Below are 19,331 nucleotides of genomic sequence, written 5' to 3' on the forward strand. Positions count from 1 at the left end.
AAGCCCACCCCTGCCATTGTCTGCAGCGTGTGGAGCCCTGACCTTCCACGGCCGTTGATCGGCTATGGAAGAGACACCTGAACCCGTGGCCTGTGGTGTCTCCCTCAGGGTCACGAGACCTGTCTCCCACTCGGTCTGATGCGGGGACGAGTGGGATACGGGGAAGGAAGGCTCACCAGGTTTTGTGTGGCTTCAGAAAAGTCTTCGCAGGCGAGCCTAATCCTCCATCCCTTCTGTGGTTTTCAGCCCACGTAGGACCTGGCCCGGCCCCGGCATTGGCCGGCAGCTCCCGCCCGCCTGCGGCGGCCCCGGAGGCCCAGGTAAGTGGGGTGGCCGTGCTCCGTTGGACGTCGTCCTGGGAAAGGTGAGCTTCCTGTTTTCCCGGAAGCCATTCCCGCCCTCATCTCCAGACTGTGTGTCCTGGGACGGGTCTGGCATGTCGTTCGCTTTCAAATTCAGTCTCCCCAGGGGCCAGTGGGCTGCTTGTCCCTGGAGCCCGTCACCTTGGCCGGTGCCTGCAGAAGCCATGAGGGAGTGCTCAGAAGCCGAGGACCGCAGACTTTGGCTGTGGGTTTGTCGAGATAGCGTGCGGAGGGTGAGCCCTCGCTCCACACTGGCTTCTCCTGGCTCTGCTGACTCCTTCCTGCCGACCTGCACCTGGGGTTGCTCCTGGGTCACTGAGGCAGAGTCCTGTGTCGTCCCTCGTTTGACTTGTTTCCTTGCTGAGGGCAGGTGATTCTCCTGTTTAGCATGCCCATTGAAATGCTCGTAACTGAGAAAGGGGCAAAGCCCTCCCTCCAGCTTTGTCCTGTGTGCTTTGTGCAGCTTTGAGTCTACCTGTTTGGTGTGGGGTAAATGTCAGAACCCGTGACCGTCTGTTCTCGGGACGGAGATGTGCCTGGCCCGCTGCGTCCAGTTGTACTCTGGGTAGATGTTGCTTTCGTCGTAAGAAATAGAGGCTTGAAGGGAAAGAGCCCGCAGTGAAGAGGCCTACTTCCCTGCAGGGGAATTGCGACGCGCAGCAGCGTCCTCCCGTCGTGCTCCCCACCCCTGCGCCGGGTCGGGCCTGCCCCGGAAGCTGCCAGAGCTGCTCCTGTGCGTCAGCATGACACGTCGCGGGATTTTGTGCACGGGCCTGTAGGGTCCTTTTGGTGTCAGTTGTGGGATCCAGACATCCCACTTGAGTTTGCCGAAGGACACAAGTAGTGCGCGCTTCGTAGCGCACTGAAAACCCAGACGTCCCTGAGGATAGCGGTGATTGTAGCGGAGCCTGACTACCTCCTGTGGGCAGCGTTGTCCCCAAAGGAGCACTTGGGCAGCTCCCCCGCAGGACTCCGGGGTGCCCAGCTCCCCAGTGCACGTTGCGCCCAGGGGAAGCCCCTGCCGGTCGGAGGAGATTACTTGGTTTGGGGGGAAGGAGAGGGCCAGGCAGGGTCCTGGAGGCAGAGCGGTGACCCAGGTGCGGCTCTGATTGCACGTGTGGAGGACGAGCTTTTCACGTCCGTCCCTTCTGCGTGTTCCTGGTCCGCGCCGGGCCAGCTCCCGTGGAGCTGGGGTGGTGGCGAGGAGGGCTGTCCTGCCCAAAGGGGCTGCCTGTTGGGAAGGCGCTGCTTTTGTCAGAGTGCTGGAAGCTCTGTGTGCATCCTCGCAGGCAGGACCCTTGGCTTCGTCCACTTGGAGACACCGGCGGCGGCGTGTGGCGCCATTGTTGTCCCCCCGTGTCCTGCTGCGCGGCCCGGGCTGCCGGCTGCAGGCCCCAGAGGGCTGGGTGGAGCGTGGGGCACTGTGCTGCTGGGTGGGCACCCGGCGGGGTGTGGGGAGGGTGCCCGGTGCCGACAGCTGATGCGTTGGGTTTCGGCTTTTGTCGGTGGTCGCTCCGTTTCTGTCGCCTGACACGGCTCTCCCTTCTGCCCTGCAGGTTACCTTGCAGCGTCCCGGCGTTTGCAGGGACCGGCCCGTGTTGCCACCAGCACCTGGGCCCCCCTTGGGCCCTGTGCAGCCTCGCTCACCAGTACCGGATGCTCCACTTGGTAAGAGGAAAGCGTCCATTCCTCTGTTTGTTCCTTGCGTCACTGCAGGAGAAGGGCAGATCGCTCTCCAGGTCCCTCCCAGGGCATGGGCCACCCTGACTGGGCTGTCGGCCGTGCTCCCCTGGTCCCTTAGCGGACGCAATTGATGGACCGCGTCTTCCCCTCCCCCATCCTGCCCTGGGGAGGAGGTGTCTCTTGTAGAGTGGTAAGGAGTAAGAGGCCTGTGACAGAAGGCAGGCGTGTCAGTTCTGCACACGGGGCTTCAACAGGGAGCACGTTCCGGGCTCCCCGAAGGAGAAGCCCACCCCTGCCATTGTCTGCAGCGTGTGGAGCCCTGACCTTCCACGGCCGTTGATCGGCTATGGAAGAGACACCTGAACCCGTGGCCTGTGGTGTCTCCCTCAGGGTCACGAGACCCGTCTCCCACTCGGTCTGATGCGGGGACGAGTGGGATACGGGGAAGGAAGGCTCACCAGGTTTTGTGTGGCTTCAGCAAAGTCTTCGCAGGCGAGCCTAATCCTCCATCCCTTCTGTGGTTTTCAGCCCACGTAGGACCTGGCCCGGCCCCGGCATTGGCCGGCAGCTCCCGCCCGCCTGCGGCGGCCCCGGAGGCCCAGGTAAGTGGGGTGGCCGTGCTCCGTTGGACGTCGTCCTGGGAAAGGTGAGCTTCCTGTTTTCCCGGAAGCCATTCCCGCCCTCATCTCCAGACTGTGTGTCCTGGGACGGGTCTGGCATGTCGTTCGCTTTCAAATTCAGTCTCCCCAGGGGCCAGTGGGCTGCTTGTCCCTGGAGCCCGTCACCTTGGCCGGTGCCTGCAGAAGCCATGAGGGAGTGCTCAGAAGCCGAGGACCGCAGACTTTGGCTGTGGGTTTGTCGAGATAGCGTGCGGAGGGTGAGCCCTCGCTCCACACTGGCTTCTCCTGGCTCTGCTGACTCCTTCCTGCCGACCTGCACCTGGGGTTGCTCCTGGGTCACTGAGGCAGAGTCCTGTGTCGTCCCTCGTTTGACTTGTTTCCTTGCTGAGGCCAGGTGATTCTCCTGTTTAGCATGCCCATTGAAATGCTCGTAACTGAGAAAGGGGCAAAGCCCTCCCTCCAGCTTTGTCCTGTGTGCTTTGTGCAGCTTTGAGTCTACCTGTTTGGTGTGGGGTAAATGTCAGAACCCGTGACCGTCTGTTCTCGGGACGGAGATGTGCCTGGCCCGCTGCGTCCAGTTGTACTCTGGGTAGATGTTGCTTTCGTCGTAAGAAATAGAGGCTTGAAGGGAAAGAGCCCGCAGTGAAGAGGCCTACTTCCCTGCAGGGGAATTGCGACGCGCAGCAGCGTCCTCCCGTCGTGCTCCCCACCCCTGCGCCGGGTCGGGCCTGCCCCGGAAGCTGCCAGAGCTGCTCCTGTGCGTCAGCATGACACGTCGCGGGAGTTTGCGCACGGGCCTGTAGGGTCCTTTTGGTGTCAGTTGTGGGATCCAGACATCCCACTTGAGTTTGCCGAAGGACACAAGTAGTGCGCGCTTCGTAGCGCACTGAAAACCCAGACGTCCCTGAGGATAGCGGTGATTGTAGCGGAGCCTGACTACCTCCTGTGGGCAGCGTTGTCCCCTCAGGAGCACTTGGGCAGCTCCCCCGCAGGACTCCGGGGTGCCCAGCTCCCCAGTGCACGTTGCGCCCAGGGGAAGCCCCTGCCGGTCGGAGGAGATTACTTGGTTTGGGGGGAAGGAGAGGGCCAGGCAGGGTCCTGGAGGCAGAGCGGTGACCCAGGTGCGGCTCTGATTGCACGTGTGGAGGACGAGCTTTTCACGTCCGTCCCTTCTGCGTGTTCCTGGTCCGCGCCGGGCCAGCTCCCGTGGAGCTGGGGTGGTGGCGAGGAGGGCTGTCCTGCCCAAAGGGGCTGCCTGTTGGGAAGGCGCTGCTTTTGTCAGAGTGCTGGAAGCTCTGTGTGCATCCTCGCAGGCAGGACCCTTGGCTTCGTCCACTTGGAGACACCGGCGGCGGCGTGTGGCGCCATTGTTGTCCCCCCGTGTCCTGCTGCGCGGCCCGGGCTGCCGGCTGCAGGCCCCAGAGGGCTGGGTGGAGCGTGGGGCACTGTGCTGCTGGGTGGGCACCCGGCGGGGTGTGGGGAGGGTGCCCGGTGCCGACAGCTGATGCGTTGGGTTTCGGCTTTTGTCGGTGGTCGCTCCGTTTCTGTCGCCTGACACGGCTCTCCCTTCTGCCCTGCAGGTTACCTTGCAGCGTCCCGGCGTTTGCAGGGACCGGCCCGTGTTGCCACCAGCACCTGGGCCCCCCTTGGGCCCTGTGCAGCCTCGCTCACCAGTACCGGATGCTCCACTTGGTAAGAGGAAAGCGTCCATTCCTCTGTTTGTTCCTTGCGTCACTGCAGGAGAAGGGCAGATCGCTCTCCAGGTCCCTCCCAGGGCATGGGCCACCCTGACTGGGCTGTCGGCCGTGCTCCCCTGGTCCCTTAGCGGACGCAATTGATGGACCGCGTCTTCCCCTCCCCCATCCTGCCCTGGGGAGGAGGTGTCTCTTGTAGAGTGGTAAGGAGTAAGAGGCCTGTGACAGAAGGCAGGCGTGTCAGTTCTGCACACGGGGCTTCAACAGGGAGCACGTTCCGGGCTCCCCGAAGGAGAAGCCCACCCCTGCCATTGTCTGCAGCGTGTGGAGCCCTGACCTTCCACGGCCGTTGATCGGCTATGGAAGAGACACCTGAACCCGTGGCCTGTGGTGTCTCCCTCAGGGTCACGAGACCCGTCTCCCACTCGGTCTGATGCGGGGACGAGTGGGATACGGGGAAGGAAGGCTCACCAGGTTTTGTGTGGCTTCAGCAAAGTCTTCGCAGGCGAGCCTAATCCTCCATCCCTTCTGTGGTTTTCAGCCCACGTAGGACCTGGCCCGGCCCCGGCATTGGCCGGCAGCTCCCGCCCGCCTGCGGCGGCCCCGGAGGCCCAGGTAAGTGGGGTGGCCGTGCTCCGTTGGACGTCGTCCTGGGAAAGGTGAGCTTCCTGTTTTCCCGGAAGCCATTCCCGCCCTCATCTCCAGACTGTGTGTCCTGGGACGGGTCTGGCATGTCGTTCGCTTTCAAATTCAGTCTCCCCAGGGGCCAGTGGGCTGCTTGTCCCTGGAGCCCGTCACCTTGGCCGGTGCCTGCAGAAGCCATGAGGGAGTGCTCAGAAGCCGAGGACCGCAGACTTTGGCTGTGGGTTTGTCGAGATAGCGTGCGGAGGGTGAGCCCTCGCTCCACACTGGCTTCTCCTGGCTCTGCTGACTCCTTCCTGCCGACCTGCACCTGGGGTTTCTCCTGGGTCACTGAGGCAGAGTCCTGTGTCGTCCCTCGTTTGACTTGTTTCCTTGCTGAGGCCAGGTGATTCTCCTGTTTAGCATGCCCATTGAAATGCTCGTAACTGAGAAAGGGGCAAAGCCCTCCCTCCAGCTTTGTCCTGTGTGCTTTGTGCAGCTTTGAGTCTACCTGTTTGGTGTGGGGTAAATGTCAGAACCCGTGACCGTCTGTTCTCGGGACGGAGATGTGCCTGGCCCGCTGCGTCCAGTTGTACTCTGGGTAGATGTTGCTTTCGTCGTAAGAAATAGAGGCTTGAAGGGAAAGAGCCCGCAGTGAAGAGGCCTACTTCCCTGCAGGGGAATTGCGACGCGCAGCAGCGTCCTCCCGTCGTGCTCCCCACCCCTGCGCCGGGTCGGGCCTGCCCCGGAAGCTGCCAGAGCTGCTCCTGTGCGTCAGCATGACACGTCGCGGGAGTTTGCGCACGGGCCTGTAGGGTCCTTTTGGTGTCAGTTGTGGGATCCAGACATCCCACTTGAGTTTGCCGAAGGACACAAGTAGTGCGCGCTTCGTAGCGCACTGAAAACCCAGACGTCCCTGAGGATAGCGGTGATTGTAGCGGAGCCTGACTACCTCCTGTGGGCAGCGTTGTCCCCTCAGGAGCACTTGGGCAGCTCCCCCGCAGGACTCCGGGGTGCCCAGCTCCCCAGTGCACGTTGCGCCCAGGGGAAGCCCCTGCCGGTCGGAGGAGATTACTTGGTTTGGGGGGAAGGAGAGGGCCAGGCAGGGTCCTGGAGGCAGAGCGGTGACCCAGGTGCGGCTCTGATTGCACGTGTGGAGGACGAGCTTTTCACGTCCGTCCCTTCTGCGTGTTCCTGGTCCGCGCCGGGCCAGCTCCCGTGGAGCTGGGGTGGTGGCGAGGAGGGCTGTCCTGCCCAAAGGGGCTGCCTGTTGGGAAGGCGCTGCTTTTGTCAGAGTGCTGGAAGCTCTGTGTGCATCCTCGCAGGCAGGACCCTTGGCTTCGTCCACTTGGAGACACCGGCGGCGGCGTGTGGCGCCATTGTTGTCCCCCCGTGTCCTGCTGCGCGGCCCGGGCTGCCGGCTGCAGGCCCCAGAGGGCTGGGTGGAGCGTGGGGCACTGTGCTGCTGGGTGGGCACCCGGCGGGGTGTGGGGAGGGTGCCCGGTGCCGACAGCTGATGCGTTGGTTTTCGGCTTTTGTCGGTGGTCGCTCCGTTTCTGTCGCCTGACACGGCTCTCCCTTCTGCCCTGCAGGTTACCTTGCAGCGTCCCGGCGTTTGCAGGGACCGGCCCGTGTTGCCACCAGCACCTGGGCCCCCCTTGGGCCCTGTGCAGCCTCGCTCACCAGTACCGGATGCTCCACTTGGTAAGAGGAAAGCGTCCATTCCTCTGTTTGTTCCTTGCGTCACTGCAGGAGAAGGGCAGATCGCTCTCCAGGTCCCTCCCAGGGCATGGGCCACCCTGACTGGGCTGTCGGCCGTGCTCCCCTGGTCCCTTAGCGGACGCAATTGATGGACCGCGTCTTCCCCTCCCCCATCCTGCCCTGGGGAGGAGGTGTCTCTTGTAGAGTGGTAAGGAGTAAGAGGCCTGTGACAGAAGGCAGGCGTGTCAGTTCTGCACACGGGGCTTCAACAGGGAGCACGTTCCGGGCTCCCCGAAGGAGAAGCCCACCCCTGCCATTGTCTGCAGCGTGTGGAGCCCTGACCTTCCACGGCCGTTGATCGGCTATGGAAGAGACACCTGAACCCGTGGCCTGTGGTGTCTCCCTCAGGGTCACGAGACCCGTCTCCCACTCGGTCTGATGCGGGGACGAGTGGGATACGGGGAAGGAAGGCTCACCAGGTTTTGTGTGGCTTCAGCAAAGTCTTCGCAGGCGAGCCTAATCCTCCATCCCTTCTGTGGTTTTCAGCCCACGTAGGACCTGGCCCGGCCCCGGCATTGGCCGGCAGCTCCCGCCCGCCTGCGGCGGCCCCGGAGGCCCAGGTAAGTGGGGTGGCCGTGCTCCGTTGGACGTCGTCCTGGGAAAGGTGAGCTTCCTGTTTTCCCGGAAGCCATTCCCGCCCTCATCTCCAGACTGTGTGTCCTGGGACGGGTCTGGCATGTCGTTCGCTTTCAAATTCAGTCTCCCCAGGGGCCAGTGGGCTGCTTGTCCCTGGAGCCCGTCACCTTGGCCGGTGCCTGCAGAAGCCATGAGGGAGTGCTCAGAAGCCGAGGACCGCAGACTTTGGCTGTGGGTTTGTCGAGATAGCGTGCGGAGGGTGAGCCCTCGCTCCACACTGGCTTCTCCTGGCTCTGCTGACTCCTTCCTGCCGACCTGCACCTGGGGTTGCTCCTGGGTCACTGAGGCAGAGTCCTGTGTCGTCCCTCGTTTGACTTGTTTCCTTGCTGAGGCCAGGTGATTCTCCTGTTTAGCATGCCCATTGAAATGCTCGTAACTGAGAAAGGGGCAAAGCCCTCCCTCCAGCTTTGTCCTGTGTGCTTTGTGCAGCTTTGAGTCTACCTGTTTGGTGTGGGGTAAATGTCAGAACCCGTGACCGTCTGTTCTCGGGACGGAGATGTGCCTGGCCCGCTGCGTCCAGTTGTACTCTGGGTAGATGTTGCTTTCGTCGTAAGAAATAGAGGCTTGAAGGGAAAGAGCCCGCAGTGAAGAGGCCTACTTCCCTGCAGGGGAATTGCGACGCGCAGCAGCGTCCTCCCGTCGTGCTCCCCACCCCTGCGCCGGGTCGGGCCTGCCCCGGAAGCTGCCAGAGCTGCTCCTGTGCGTCAGCATGACACGTCGCGGGAGTTTGCGCACGGGCCTGTAGGGTCCTTTTGGTGTCAGTTGTGGGATCCAGACATCCCACTTGAGTTTGCCGAAGGACACAAGTAGTGCGCGCTTCGTAGCGCACTGAAAACCCAGACGTCCCTGAGGATAGCGGTGATTGTAGCGGAGCCTGACTACCTCCTGTGGGCAGCGTTGTCCCCTCAGGAGCACTTGGGCAGCTCCCCCGCAGGACTCCGGGGTGCCCAGCTCCCCAGTGCACGTTGCGCCCAGGGGAAGCCCCTGCCGGTCGGAGGAGATTACTTGGTTTGGGGGGAAGGAGAGGGCCAGGCAGGGTCCTGGAGGCAGAGCGGTGACCCAGGTGCGGCTCTGATTGCACGTGTGGAGGACGAGCTTTTCACGTCCGTCCCTTCTGCGTGTTCCTGGTCCGCGCCGGGCCAGCTCCCGTGGAGCTGGGGTGGTGGCGAGGAGGGCTGTCGTGCCCAAAGGGGCTGCCTGTTGGGAAGGCGCTGCTTTTGTCAGAGTGCTGGAAGCTCTGTGTGCATCCTCGCAGGCAGGACCCTTGGCTTCGTCCACTTGGAGACACCGGCGGCGGCGTGTGGCGCCATTGTTGTCCCCCCGTGTCCTGCTGCGCGGCCCGGGCTGCCGGCTGCAGGCCCCAGAGGGCTGGGTGGAGCGTGGGGCACTGTGCTGCTGGGTGGGCACCCGGCGGGGTGTGGGGAGGGTGCCCGGTGCCGACAGCTGATGCGTTGGGTTTCGGCTTTTGTCGGTGGTCGCTCCGTTTCTGTCGCCTGACACGGCTCTCCCTTCTGCCCTGCAGGTTACCTTGCAGCGTCCCGGCGTTTGCAGGGACCGGCCCGTGTTGCCACCAGCACCTGGGCCCCCCTTGGGCCCTGTGCAGCCTCGCTCACCAGTACCGGATGCTCCACTTGGTAAGAGGAAAGCGTCCATTCCTCTGTTTGTTCCTTGCGTCACTGCAGGAGAAGGGCAGATCGCTCTCCAGGTCCCTCCCAGGGCATGGGCCACCCTGACTGGGCTGTCGGCCGTGCTCCCCTGGTCCCTTAGCGGACGCAATTGATGGACCGCGTCTTCCCCTCCCCCATCCTGCCCTGGGGAGGAGGTGTCTCTTGTAGAGTGGTAAGGAGTAAGAGGCCTGTGACAGAAGGCAGGCGTGTCAGTTCTGCACACGGGGCTTCAACAGGGAGCACGTTCCGGGCTCCCCGAAGGAGAAGCCCACCCCTGCCATTGTCTGCAGCGTGTGGAGCCCTGACCTTCCACGGCCGTTGATCGGCTATGGAAGAGACACCTGAACCCGTGGCCTGTGGTGTCTCCCTCAGGGTCACGAGACCCGTCTCCCACTCGGTCTGATGCGGGGACGAGTGGGATACGGGGAAGGAAGGCTCACCAGGTTTTGTGTGGCTTCAGCAAAGTCTTCGCAGGCGAGCCTAATCCTCCATCCCTTCTGTGGTTTTCAGCCCACGTAGGACCTGGCCCGGCCCCGGCATTGGCCGGCAGCTCCCGCCCGCCTGCGGCGGCCCCGGAGGCCCAGGTAAGTGGGGTGGCCGTGCTCCGTTGGACGTCGTCCTGGGAAAGGTGAGCTTCCTGTTTTCCCGGAAGCCATTCCCGCCCTCATCTCCAGACTGTGTGTCCTGGGACGGGTCTGGCATGTCGTTCGCTTTCAAATTCAGTCTCCCCAGGGGCCAGTGGGCTGCTTGTCCCTGGAGCCCGTCACCTTGGCCGGTGCCTGCAGAAGCCATGAGGGAGTGCTCAGAAGCCGAGGACCGCAGACTTTGGCTGTGGGTTTGTCGAGATAGCGTGCGGAGGGTGAGCCCTCGCTCCACACTGGCTTCTCCTGGCTCTGCTGACTCCTTCCTGCCGACCTGCACCTGGGGTTGCTCCTGGGTCACTGAGGCAGAGTCCTGTGTCGTCCCTCGTTTGACTTGTTTCCTTGCTGAGGCCAGGTGATTCTCCTGTTTAGCATGCCCATTGAAATGCTCGTAACTGAGAAAGGGGCAAAGCCCTCCCTCCAGCTTTGTCCTGTGTGCTTTGTGCAGCTTTGAGTCTACCTGTTTGGTGTGGGGTAAATGTCAGAACCCGTGACCGTCTGTTCTCGGGACGGAGATGTGCCTGGCCCGCTGCGTCCAGTTGTACTCTGGGTAGATGTTGCTTTCGTCGTAAGAAATAGAGGCTTGAAGGGAAAGAGCCCGCAGTGAAGAGGCCTACTTCCCTGCAGGGGAATTGCGACGCGCAGCAGCGTCCTCCCGTCGTGCTCCCCACCCCTGCGCCGGGTCGGGCCTGCCCCGGAAGCTGCCAGAGCTGCTCCTGTGCGTCAGCATGACACGTCGCGGGATTTTGCGCACGGGCCTGTAGGGTCCTTTTGGTGTCAGTTGTGGGATCCAGACATCCCACTTGAGTTTGCCGAAGGACACAAGTAGTGCGCGCTTCGTAGCGCACTGAAAACCCAGACGTCCCTGAGGATAGCGGTGATTGTAGCGGAGCCTGACTACCTCCTGTGGGCAGCGTTGTCCCCTCAGGAGCACTTGGGCAGCTCCCCCGCAGGACTCCGGGGTGCCCAGCTCCCCAGTGCACGTTGCGCCCAGGGGAAGCCCCTGCCGGTCGGAGGAGATTACTTGGTTTGGGGGGAAGGAGAGGGCCAGGCAGGGTCCTGGAGGCAGAGCGGTGACCCAGGTGCGGCTCTGATTGCACGTGTGGAGGACGAGCTTTTCACGTCCGTCCCTTCTGCGTGTTCCTGGTCCGCGCCGGGCCAGCTCCCGTGGAGCTGGGGTGGTGGCGAGGAGGGCTGTCCTGCCCAAAGGGGCTGCCTGTTGGGAAGGCGCTGCTTTTGTCAGAGTGCTGGAAGCTCTGTGTGCATCCTCGCAGGCAGGACCCTTGGCTTCGTCCACTTGGAGACACCGGCGGCGGCGTGTGGCGCCATTGTTGTCCCCCCGTGTCCTGCTGCGCGGCCCGGGCTGCCGGCTGCAGGCCCCAGAGGGCTGGGTGGAGCGTGGGGCACTGTGCTGCTGGGTGGGCACCCGGCGGGGTGTGGGGAGGGTGCCCGGTGCCGACAGCTGATGCGTTGGTTTTCGGCTTTTGTCGGTGGTCGCTCCGTTTCTGTCGCCTGACACGGCTCTCCCTTCTGCCCTGCAGGTTACCTTGCAGCGTCCCGGCGTTTGCAGGGACCGGCCCGTGTTGCCACCAGCACCTGGGCCCCCCTTGGGCCCTGTGCAGCCTCGCTCACCAGTACCGGATGCTCCACTTGGTAAGAGGAAAGCGTCCATTCCTCTGTTTGTTCCTTGCGTCACTGCAGGAGAAGGGCAGATCGCTCTCCAGGTCCCTCCCAGGGCATGGGCCACCCTGACTGGGCTGTCGGCCGTGCTCCCCTGGTCCCTTAGCGGACGCAATTGATGGACCGCGTCTTCCCCTCCCCCATCCTGCCCTGGGGAGGAGGTGTCTCTTGTAGAGTGGTAAGGAGTAAGAGGCCTGTGACAGAAGGCAGGCGTGTCAGTTCTGCACACGGGGCTTCAACAGGGAGCACGTTCCGGGCTCCCCGAAGGAGAAGCCCACCCCTGCCATTGTCTGCAGCGTGTGGAGCCCTGACCTTCCACGGCCGTTGATCGGCTATGGAAGAGACACCTGAACCCGTGGCCTGTGGTGTCTCCCTCAGGGTCACGAGACCCGTCTCCCACTCGGTCTGATGCGGGGACGAGTGGGATACGGGGAAGGAAGGCTCACCAGGTTTTGTGTGGCTTCAGCAAAGTCTTCGCAGGCGAGCCTAATCCTCCATCCCTTCTGTGGTTTTCAGCCCACGTAGGACCTGGCCCGGCCCCGGCATTGGCCGGCAGCTCCCGCCCGCCTGCGGCGGCCCCGGAGGCCCAGGTAAGTGGGGTGGCCGTGCTCCGTTGGACGTCGTCCTGGGAAAGGTGAGCTTCCTGTTTTCCCGGAAGCCATTCCCGCCCTCATCTCCAGACTGTGTGTCCTGGGACGGGTCTGGCATGTCGTTCGCTTTCAAATTCAGTCTCCCCAGGGGCCAGTGGGCTGCTTGTCCCTGGAGCCCGTCACCTTGGCCGGTGCCTGCAGAAGCCATGAGGGAGTGCTCAGAAGCCGAGGACCGCAGACTTTGGCTGTGGGTTTGTCGAGATAGCGTGCGGAGGGTGAGCCCTCGCTCCACACTGGCTTCTCCTGGCTCTGCTGACTCCTTCCTGCCGACCTGCACCTGGGGTTGCTCCTGGGTCACTGAGGCAGAGTCCTGTGTCGTCCCTCGTTTGACTTGTTTCCTTGCTGAGGCCAGGTGATTCTCCTGTTTAGCATGCCCATTGAAATGCTCGTAACTGAGAAAGGGGCAAAGCCCTCCCTCCAGCTTTGTCCTGTGTGCTTTGTGCAGCTTTGAGTCTACCTGTTTGGTGTGGGGTAAATGTCAGAACCCGTGACCGTCTGTTCTCGGGACGGAGATGTGCCTGGCCCGCTGCGTCCAGTTGTACTCTGGGTAGATGTTGCTTTCGTCGTAAGAAATAGAGGCTTGAAGGGAAAGAGCCCGCAGTGAAGAGGCCTACTTCCCTGCAGGGGAATTGCGACGCGCAGCAGCGTCCTCCCGTCGTGCTCCCCACCCCTGCGCTGGGTCGGGCCTGCCCCGGAAGCTGCCAGAGCTGCTCCTGTGCGTCAGCATGACACGTCGCGGGAGTTTGCGCACGGGCCTGTAGGGTCCTTTTGGTGTCAGTTGTGGGATCCAGACATCCCACTTGAGTTTGCCGAAGGACACAAGTAGTGCGCGCTTCGTAGCGCACTGAAAACCCAGACGTCCCTGAGGATAGCGGTGATTGTAGCGGAGCCTGACTACCGCCTGTGGGCAGCGTTGTCCCCTCAGGAGCACTTGGGCAGCTCCCCCGCAGGACTCCGGGGTGCCCAGCTCCCCAGTGCACGTTGCGCCCAGGGGAAGCCCCTGCCGGTCGGAGGAGATTACTTGGTTTGGGGGGAAGGAGAGGGCCAGGCAGGGTCCTGGAGGCAGAGCGGTGACCCAGGTGCGGCTCTGATTGCACGTGTGGAGGACGAGCTTTTCACGTCCGTCCCTTCTGCGTGTTCCTGGTCCGCGCCGGGCCAGCTCCCGTGGAGCTGGGGTGGTGGCGAGGAGGGCTGTCCTGCCCAAAGGGGCTGCCTGTTGGGAAGGCGCTGCTTTTGTCAGAGTGCTGGAAGCTCTGTGTGCATCCTCGCAGGCAGGACCCTTGGCTTCGTCCACTTGGAGACACCGGCGGCGGCGTGTGGCGCCATTGTTGTCCCCCCGTGTCCTGCTGCGCGGCCCGGGCTGCCGGCTGCAGGCCCCAGAGGGCTGGGTGGAGCGTGGGGCACTGTGCTGCTGGGTGGGCACCCGGCGGGGTGTGGGGAGGGTGCCCGGTGCCGACAGCTGATGCGTTGGGTTTCGGCTTTTGTCGGTGGTCGCTCCGTTTCTGTCGCCTGACACGGCTCTCCCTTCTGCCCTGCAGGTTACCTTGCAGCGTCCCGGCGTTTGCAGGGACCGGCCCGTGTTGCCACCAGCACCTGGGCCCCCCTTGGGCCCTGTGCAGCCTCGCTCACCAGTACCGGATGCTCCACTTGGTAAGAGGAAAGCGTCCATTCCTCTGTTTGTTCCTTGCGTCACTGCAGGAGAAGGGCAGATCGCTCTCCAGGTCCCTCCCAGGGCATGGGCCACCCTGACTGGGCTGTCGGCCGTGCTCCCCTGGTCCCTTAGCGGACGCAATTGATGGACCGCGTCTTCCCCTCCCCCATCCTGCCCTGGGGAGGAGGTGTCTCTTGTAGAGTGGTAAGGAGTAAGAGGCCTGTGACAGAAGGCAGGCGTGTCAGTTCTGCACACGGGGCTTCAACAGGGAGCACGTTCCGGGCTCCCCGAAGGAGAAGCCCACCCCTGCCATTGTCTGCAGCGTGTGGAGCCCTGACCTTCCACGGCCGTTGATCGGCTATGGAAGAGACACCTGAACCCGTGGCCTGTGGTGTCTCCCTCAGGGTCACGAGACCCGTCTCCCACTCGGTCTGATGCGGGGACGAGTGGGATACGGGGAAGGAAGGCTCACCAGGTTTTGTGTGGCTTCAGCAAAGTCTTCGCAGGCGAGCCTAATCCTCCATCCCTTCTGTGGTTTTCAGCCCACGTAGGACCTGGCCCGGCCCCGGCATTGGCCGGCAGCTCCCGCCCGCCTGCGGCGGCCCCGGAGGCCCAGGTAAGTGGGGTGGCCGTGCTCCGTTGGACGTCGTCCTGGGAAAGGTGAGCTTCCTGTTTTCCCGGAAGCCATTCCCGCCCTCATCTCCAGACTGTGTGTCCTGGGACGGGTCTGGCATGTCGTTCGCTTTCAAATTCAGTCTCCCCAGGGGCCAGTGGGCTGCTTGTCCCTGGAGCCCGTCACCTTGGCCGGTGCCTGCAGAAGCCATGAGGGAGTGCTCAGAAGCCGAGGACCGCAGACTTTGGCTGTGGGTTTGTCGAGATAGCGTGCGGAGGGTGAGCCCTCGCTCCACACTGGCTTCTCCTGGCTCTGCTGACTCCTTCCTGCCGACCTGCACCTGGGGTTGCTCCTGGGTCACTGAGGCAGAGTCCTGTGTCGTCCCTCGTTTGACTTGTTTCCTTGCTGAGGCCAGGTGATTCTCCTGTTTAGCATGCCCATTGAAATGCTCGTAACTGAGAAAGGGGCAAAGCCCTCCCTCCAGCTTTGTCCTGTGTGCTTTGTGCAGCTTTGAGTCTACCTGTTTGGTGTGGGGTAAATGTCAGAACCCGTGACCGTCTGTTCTCGGGACGGAGATGTGCCTGGCCCGCTGCGTCCAGTTGTACTCTGGGTAGATGTTGCTTTCGTCGTAAGAAATAGAGGCTTGAAGGGAAAGAGCCCGCAGTGAAGAGGCCTACTTCCCTGCAGGGGAATTGCGACGCGCAGCAGCGTCCTCCCGTCGTGCTCCCCACCCCTGCGCCGGGTCGGGCCTGCCCCGGAAGCTGCCAGAGCTGCTCCTGTGCGTCAGCATGACACGTCGCGGGAGTTTGCGCACGGGCCTGTAGGGTCCTTTTGGTGTCAGTTGTGGGATCCAGACATCCCACTTGAGTTTGCCGAAGGACACAAGTAGTGCGCGCTTCGTAGCGCACTGAAAACCCAGACGTCCCTGAGGATAGCGGTGATTGTAGCGGAGCCTGACTACCGCCTGTGGGCAGCGTTGTCCCCTCAGGAGCACTTGGGCAGCTCCCCCGCAGGACTCCGGGGTGCCCAGCTCCCCAGTGCACGTTGCGCCCAGGGGAAGCCCCTGCCGGTCGGAGGAGATTACTTGGTTTGGGGGGAAGGAGAGGGCCAGGCAGGGTCCTGGAGGCAGAGCGGTGACCCAGGTGCGGCTCTGATTGCACGTGTGGAGGACGAGCTTTTCACGTCCGTCCCTTCTGCGTGTTCCTGGTCCGCGCCGGGCCAGCTCCCGTGGAGCTGGGGTGGTGGCGAGGAGGGCTGTCCTGCCCAAAGGGGCTGCCTGTTGGGAAGGCGCTGCTTTTGTCAGAGTGCTGGAAGCTCTGTGTGCATCCTCGCAGGCAGGACCCTTGGCTTCGTCCACTTGGAGACACCGGCGGCGGCGTGTGGCGCCATTGTTGTCCCCCCGTGTCCTGCTGCGCGGCCCGGGCTGCCGGCTGCAGGCCCCAGAGGGCTGGGTGGAGCGTGGGGCACTGTGCTGCTGGGTGGGCACCCGGCGGGGTGTGGGGAGGGTGCCCGGTGCCGACAGCTGATGCGTTGGGTTTCGGCTTTTGTCGGTGGTCGCTCCGTTTCTGTCGCCTGACACGGCTCTCCCTTCTGCCCTGCAGGTTACCTTGCAGCGTCCCGGCGTTTGCAGGGACCGGCCCGTGTTGCCACCAGCACCTGGGCCCCCCTTGGGCCCTGTGCAGCCTCGCTCACCAGTACCGGATGCTCCACTTGGTAAGAGGAAAGCGTCCATTCCTCTGTTTGTTCCTTGCGTCACTGCAGGAGAAGGGCAGATCGCTCTCCAGGTCCCTCCCAGGGCATGGGCCACCCTGACTGGGCTGTCGGCCGTGCTCCCCTGGTCCCTTAGCGGACGCAATTGATGGACCGCGTCTTCCCCTCCCCCATCCTGCCCTGGGGAGGAGGTGTCTCTTGTAGAGTGGTAAGGAGTAAGAGGCCTGTGACAGAAGGCAGGCGTGTCAGTTCTGCACACGGGGCTTCAACAGGGAGCACGTTCCGGGCTCCCCGAAGGAGAAGCCCACCCCTGCCATTGTCTGCAGCGTGTGGAGCCCTGACCTTCCACGGCCGTTGATCGGCTATGGAAGAGACACCTGAACCCGTGGCCTGTGGTGTCTCCCTCAGGGTCACGAGACCCGTCTCCCACTCGGTCTGATGCGGGGACGAGTGGGATACGGGGAAGGAAGGCTCACCAGGTTTTGTGTGGCTTCAGCAAAGTCTTCGCAGGCGAGCCTAATCCTCCATCCCTTCTGTGGTTTTCAGCCCACGTAGGACCTGGCCCGGCCCCGGCATTGGCCGGCAGCTCCCGCCCGCCTGCGGCGGCCCCGGAGGCCCAGGTAAGTGGGGTGGCCGTGCTCCGTTGGACGTCGTCCTGGGAAAGGTGAGCTTCCTGTTTTCCCGGAAGCCATTCCCGCCCTCATCTCCAGACTGTGTGTCCTGGGACGGGTCTGGCATGTCGTTCGCTTTCAAATTCAGTCTCCCCAGGGGCCAGTGGGCTGCTTGTCCCTGGAGCCCGTCACCTTGGCCGGTGCCTGCAGAAGCCATGAGGGAGTGCTCAGAAGCCGAGGACCGCAGACTTTGGCTGTGGGTTTGTCGAGATAGCGTGCGGAGGGTGAGCCCTCGCTCCACACTGGCTTCTCCTGGCTCTGCTGACTCCTTCCTGCCGACCTGCACCTGGGGTTGCTCCTGGGTCACTGAGGCAGAGTCCTGTGTCGTCCCTCGTTTGACTTGTTTCCTTGCTGAGGCCAGGTGATTCTCCTGTTTAGCATGCCCATTGAAATGCTCGTAACTGAGAAAGGGGCAAAGCCCTCCCTCCAGCTTTGTCCTGTGTGCTTTGTGCAGCTTTGAGTCTACCTGTTTGGTGTGGGGTAAATGTCAGAACCCGTGACCGTCTGTTCTCGGGACGGAGATGTGCCTGGCCCGCTGCGTCCAGTTGTACTCTGGGTAGATGTTGCTTTCGTCGTAAGAAATAGAGGCTTGAAGGGAAAGAGCCCGCAGTGAAGAGGCCTACTTCCCTGCAGGGGAATTGCGACGCGCAGCAGCGTCCTCCCGTCGTGCTCCCCACCCCTGCGCCGGGTCGGGCCTGCCCCGGAAGCTGCCAGAGCTGCTCCTGTGCGTCAGCATGACACGTCGCGGGAGTTTGCGCACGGGCCTGTAGGGTCCTTTTGGTGTCAGTTGTGGGATCCAGACATCCCACTTGAGTTTGCCGAAGGACACAAGTAGTGCGCGCTTCGTAGCGCACTGAAAACCCAGACGTCCCTGAGGATAGCGGTGATTGTAGCGGAGCCTGACTACCGCCTGTGGGCAGCGTTGTCCCCTCAGGAGCACTTGGGCAGCTCCCCCGCAGGACTCCGGGGTGCCCAGCTCCCCAGTGCACGTTGCGCCCAGGGGAAGCCCCTGCCGGTCGGAGGAGATTACTTGGTTTGGGGGGAAGGAGAGGGCCAGGCAGGGTCCTGGAGGCAGAGCGGTGACCCAGGTGCGGCTCTGATTGCACGTGTGGAGGACGAGCTTTTCACGTCCGTCCCTTCTGCGTGTTCCTGGTCCGCGCCGGGCCAGCTCCCGTGGAGCTGGGGTGGTGGCGAGGAGGGCTGTCCTGCCCAAAGGGGCTGCCTGTTGGGAAGGCGCTGCTTTTGTCAGAGTGCTGGAAGCTCTGTGTGCATCCTCGCAGGCAGGACCCTTGGCTTCGTCCACTTGGAGACACCGGCGGCGGCGTGTGGCGCCATTGTTGTCCCCCCGTGTCCTGCTGCGCGGCCCGGGCTGCCGGCTGCAGGCCCCAGAGGGCTGGGTGGAGCGTGGGGCACTGTGCTGCTGGGTGGGCACCCGGCGGGGTGTGGGGAGGGTGCCCGGTGCCGACAGCTGATGCGTTGGGTTTCGGCTTTTGTCGGTGGTCGCTCCGTTTCTGTCGCCTGACACGGCTCTCCCTTCTGCCCTGCAGGTTACCTTGCAGCGTCCCGGCGTTTGCAGGGACCGGCCCGTGTTGCCACCAGCACCTGGGCCCCCCTTGGGCCCTGTGCAGCCTCGCTCACCAGTACCGGATGCTCCACTTGGTAAGAGGAAAGCGTCCATTCCTCTGTTTGTTCCTTGCGTCACTGCAGGAGAAGGGCAGATCGCTCTCCAGGTCCCTCCCAGGGCATGGGCCACCCTGACTGGGCTGTCGGCCGTGCTCCCCTGGTCCCTTAGCGGACGCAATTGATGGACCGCGTCTTCCCCTCCCCCATCCTGCCCTGGGGAGGAGGTGTCTCTTGTAGAGTGGTAAGGAGTAAGAGGCCTGTGACAGAAGGCAGGCGTGTCAGTTCTGCACACGGGGCTTCAACAGGGAGCACGTTCCGGGCTCCCCGAAGGAGAAGCCCACCCCTGCCATTGTCTGCAGCGTGTGGAGCCCTGACCTTCCACGGCCGTTGATCGGCTATGGAAGAGACACCTGAACCCGTGGCCTGTGGTGTCTCCCTCAGGGTCACGAGACCCGTCTCCCACTCGGTCTGATGCGGGGACGAGTGGGATACGGGGAAGGAAGGCTCACCAGGTTTTGTGTGGCTTCAGCAAAGTCTTCGCAGGCGAGCCTAATCCTCCATCCCTTCTGTGGTTTTCAGCCCACGTAGGACCTGGCCCGGCCCCGGCATTGGCCGGCAGCTCCCGCCCGCCTGCGGCGGCCCCGGAGGCCCAGGTAAGTGGGGTGGCCGTGCTCCGTTGGACGTCGTCCTGGGAAAGGTGAGCTTCCTGTTTTCCCGGAAGCCATTCCCGCCCTCATCTCCAGACTGTGTGTCCTGGGACGGGTCTGGCATGTCGTTCGCTTTCAAATTCAGTCTCCCCAGGGGCCAGTGGGCTGCTTGTCCCTGGAGCCCGTCACCTTGGCCGGTGCCTGCAGAAGCCATGAGGGAGTGCTCAGAAGCCGAGGACCGCAGACTTTGGCTGTGGGTTTGTCGAGATAGCGTGCGGAGGGTGAGCCCTCGCTCCACACTGGCTTCTCCTGGCTCTGCTGACTCCTTCCTGCCGACCTGCACCTGGGGTTGCTCCTGGGTCACTGAGGCAGAGTCCTGTGTCGTCCCTCGTTTGACTTGT

The 19,331-nt window shown here is 63.3% G+C and overlaps 1 protein-coding gene across 1 annotated transcript in view; it reads left to right on the forward strand.

Annotated features, from left to right (window-relative positions):
- The window catches only part of LOC140691676 (uncharacterized), an 83,375-nt gene that overhangs the window by 19,101 nt on the left and 44,943 nt on the right, over positions 1-19,331 (forward strand). Inside the window, exons 9-20 of the mRNA XM_072955532.1 lie at positions 6,573-6,684; positions 7,228-7,301; positions 8,900-9,011; positions 9,555-9,628; positions 11,227-11,338; positions 11,882-11,955; positions 13,554-13,665; positions 14,209-14,282; positions 15,881-15,992; positions 16,536-16,609; positions 18,208-18,319; positions 18,863-18,936. Of these exons, the coding sequence (XP_072811633.1) occupies positions 6,573-6,684; positions 7,228-7,301; positions 8,900-9,011; positions 9,555-9,628; positions 11,227-11,338; positions 11,882-11,955; positions 13,554-13,665; positions 14,209-14,282; positions 15,881-15,992; positions 16,536-16,609; positions 18,208-18,319; positions 18,863-18,936 (1,116 nt within the window). The remainder of the gene's footprint in view (positions 1-6,572; positions 6,685-7,227; positions 7,302-8,899; positions 9,012-9,554; positions 9,629-11,226; positions 11,339-11,881; positions 11,956-13,553; positions 13,666-14,208; positions 14,283-15,880; positions 15,993-16,535; positions 16,610-18,207; positions 18,320-18,862; positions 18,937-19,331) is intronic.

This window comes from Vicugna pacos, chromosome 36 (assembly GCF_048564905.1).
Source record: "Vicugna pacos chromosome 36, VicPac4, whole genome shotgun sequence".
NCBI classification, from domain to species: domain Eukaryota; kingdom Metazoa; phylum Chordata; class Mammalia; order Artiodactyla; family Camelidae; genus Vicugna; species Vicugna pacos.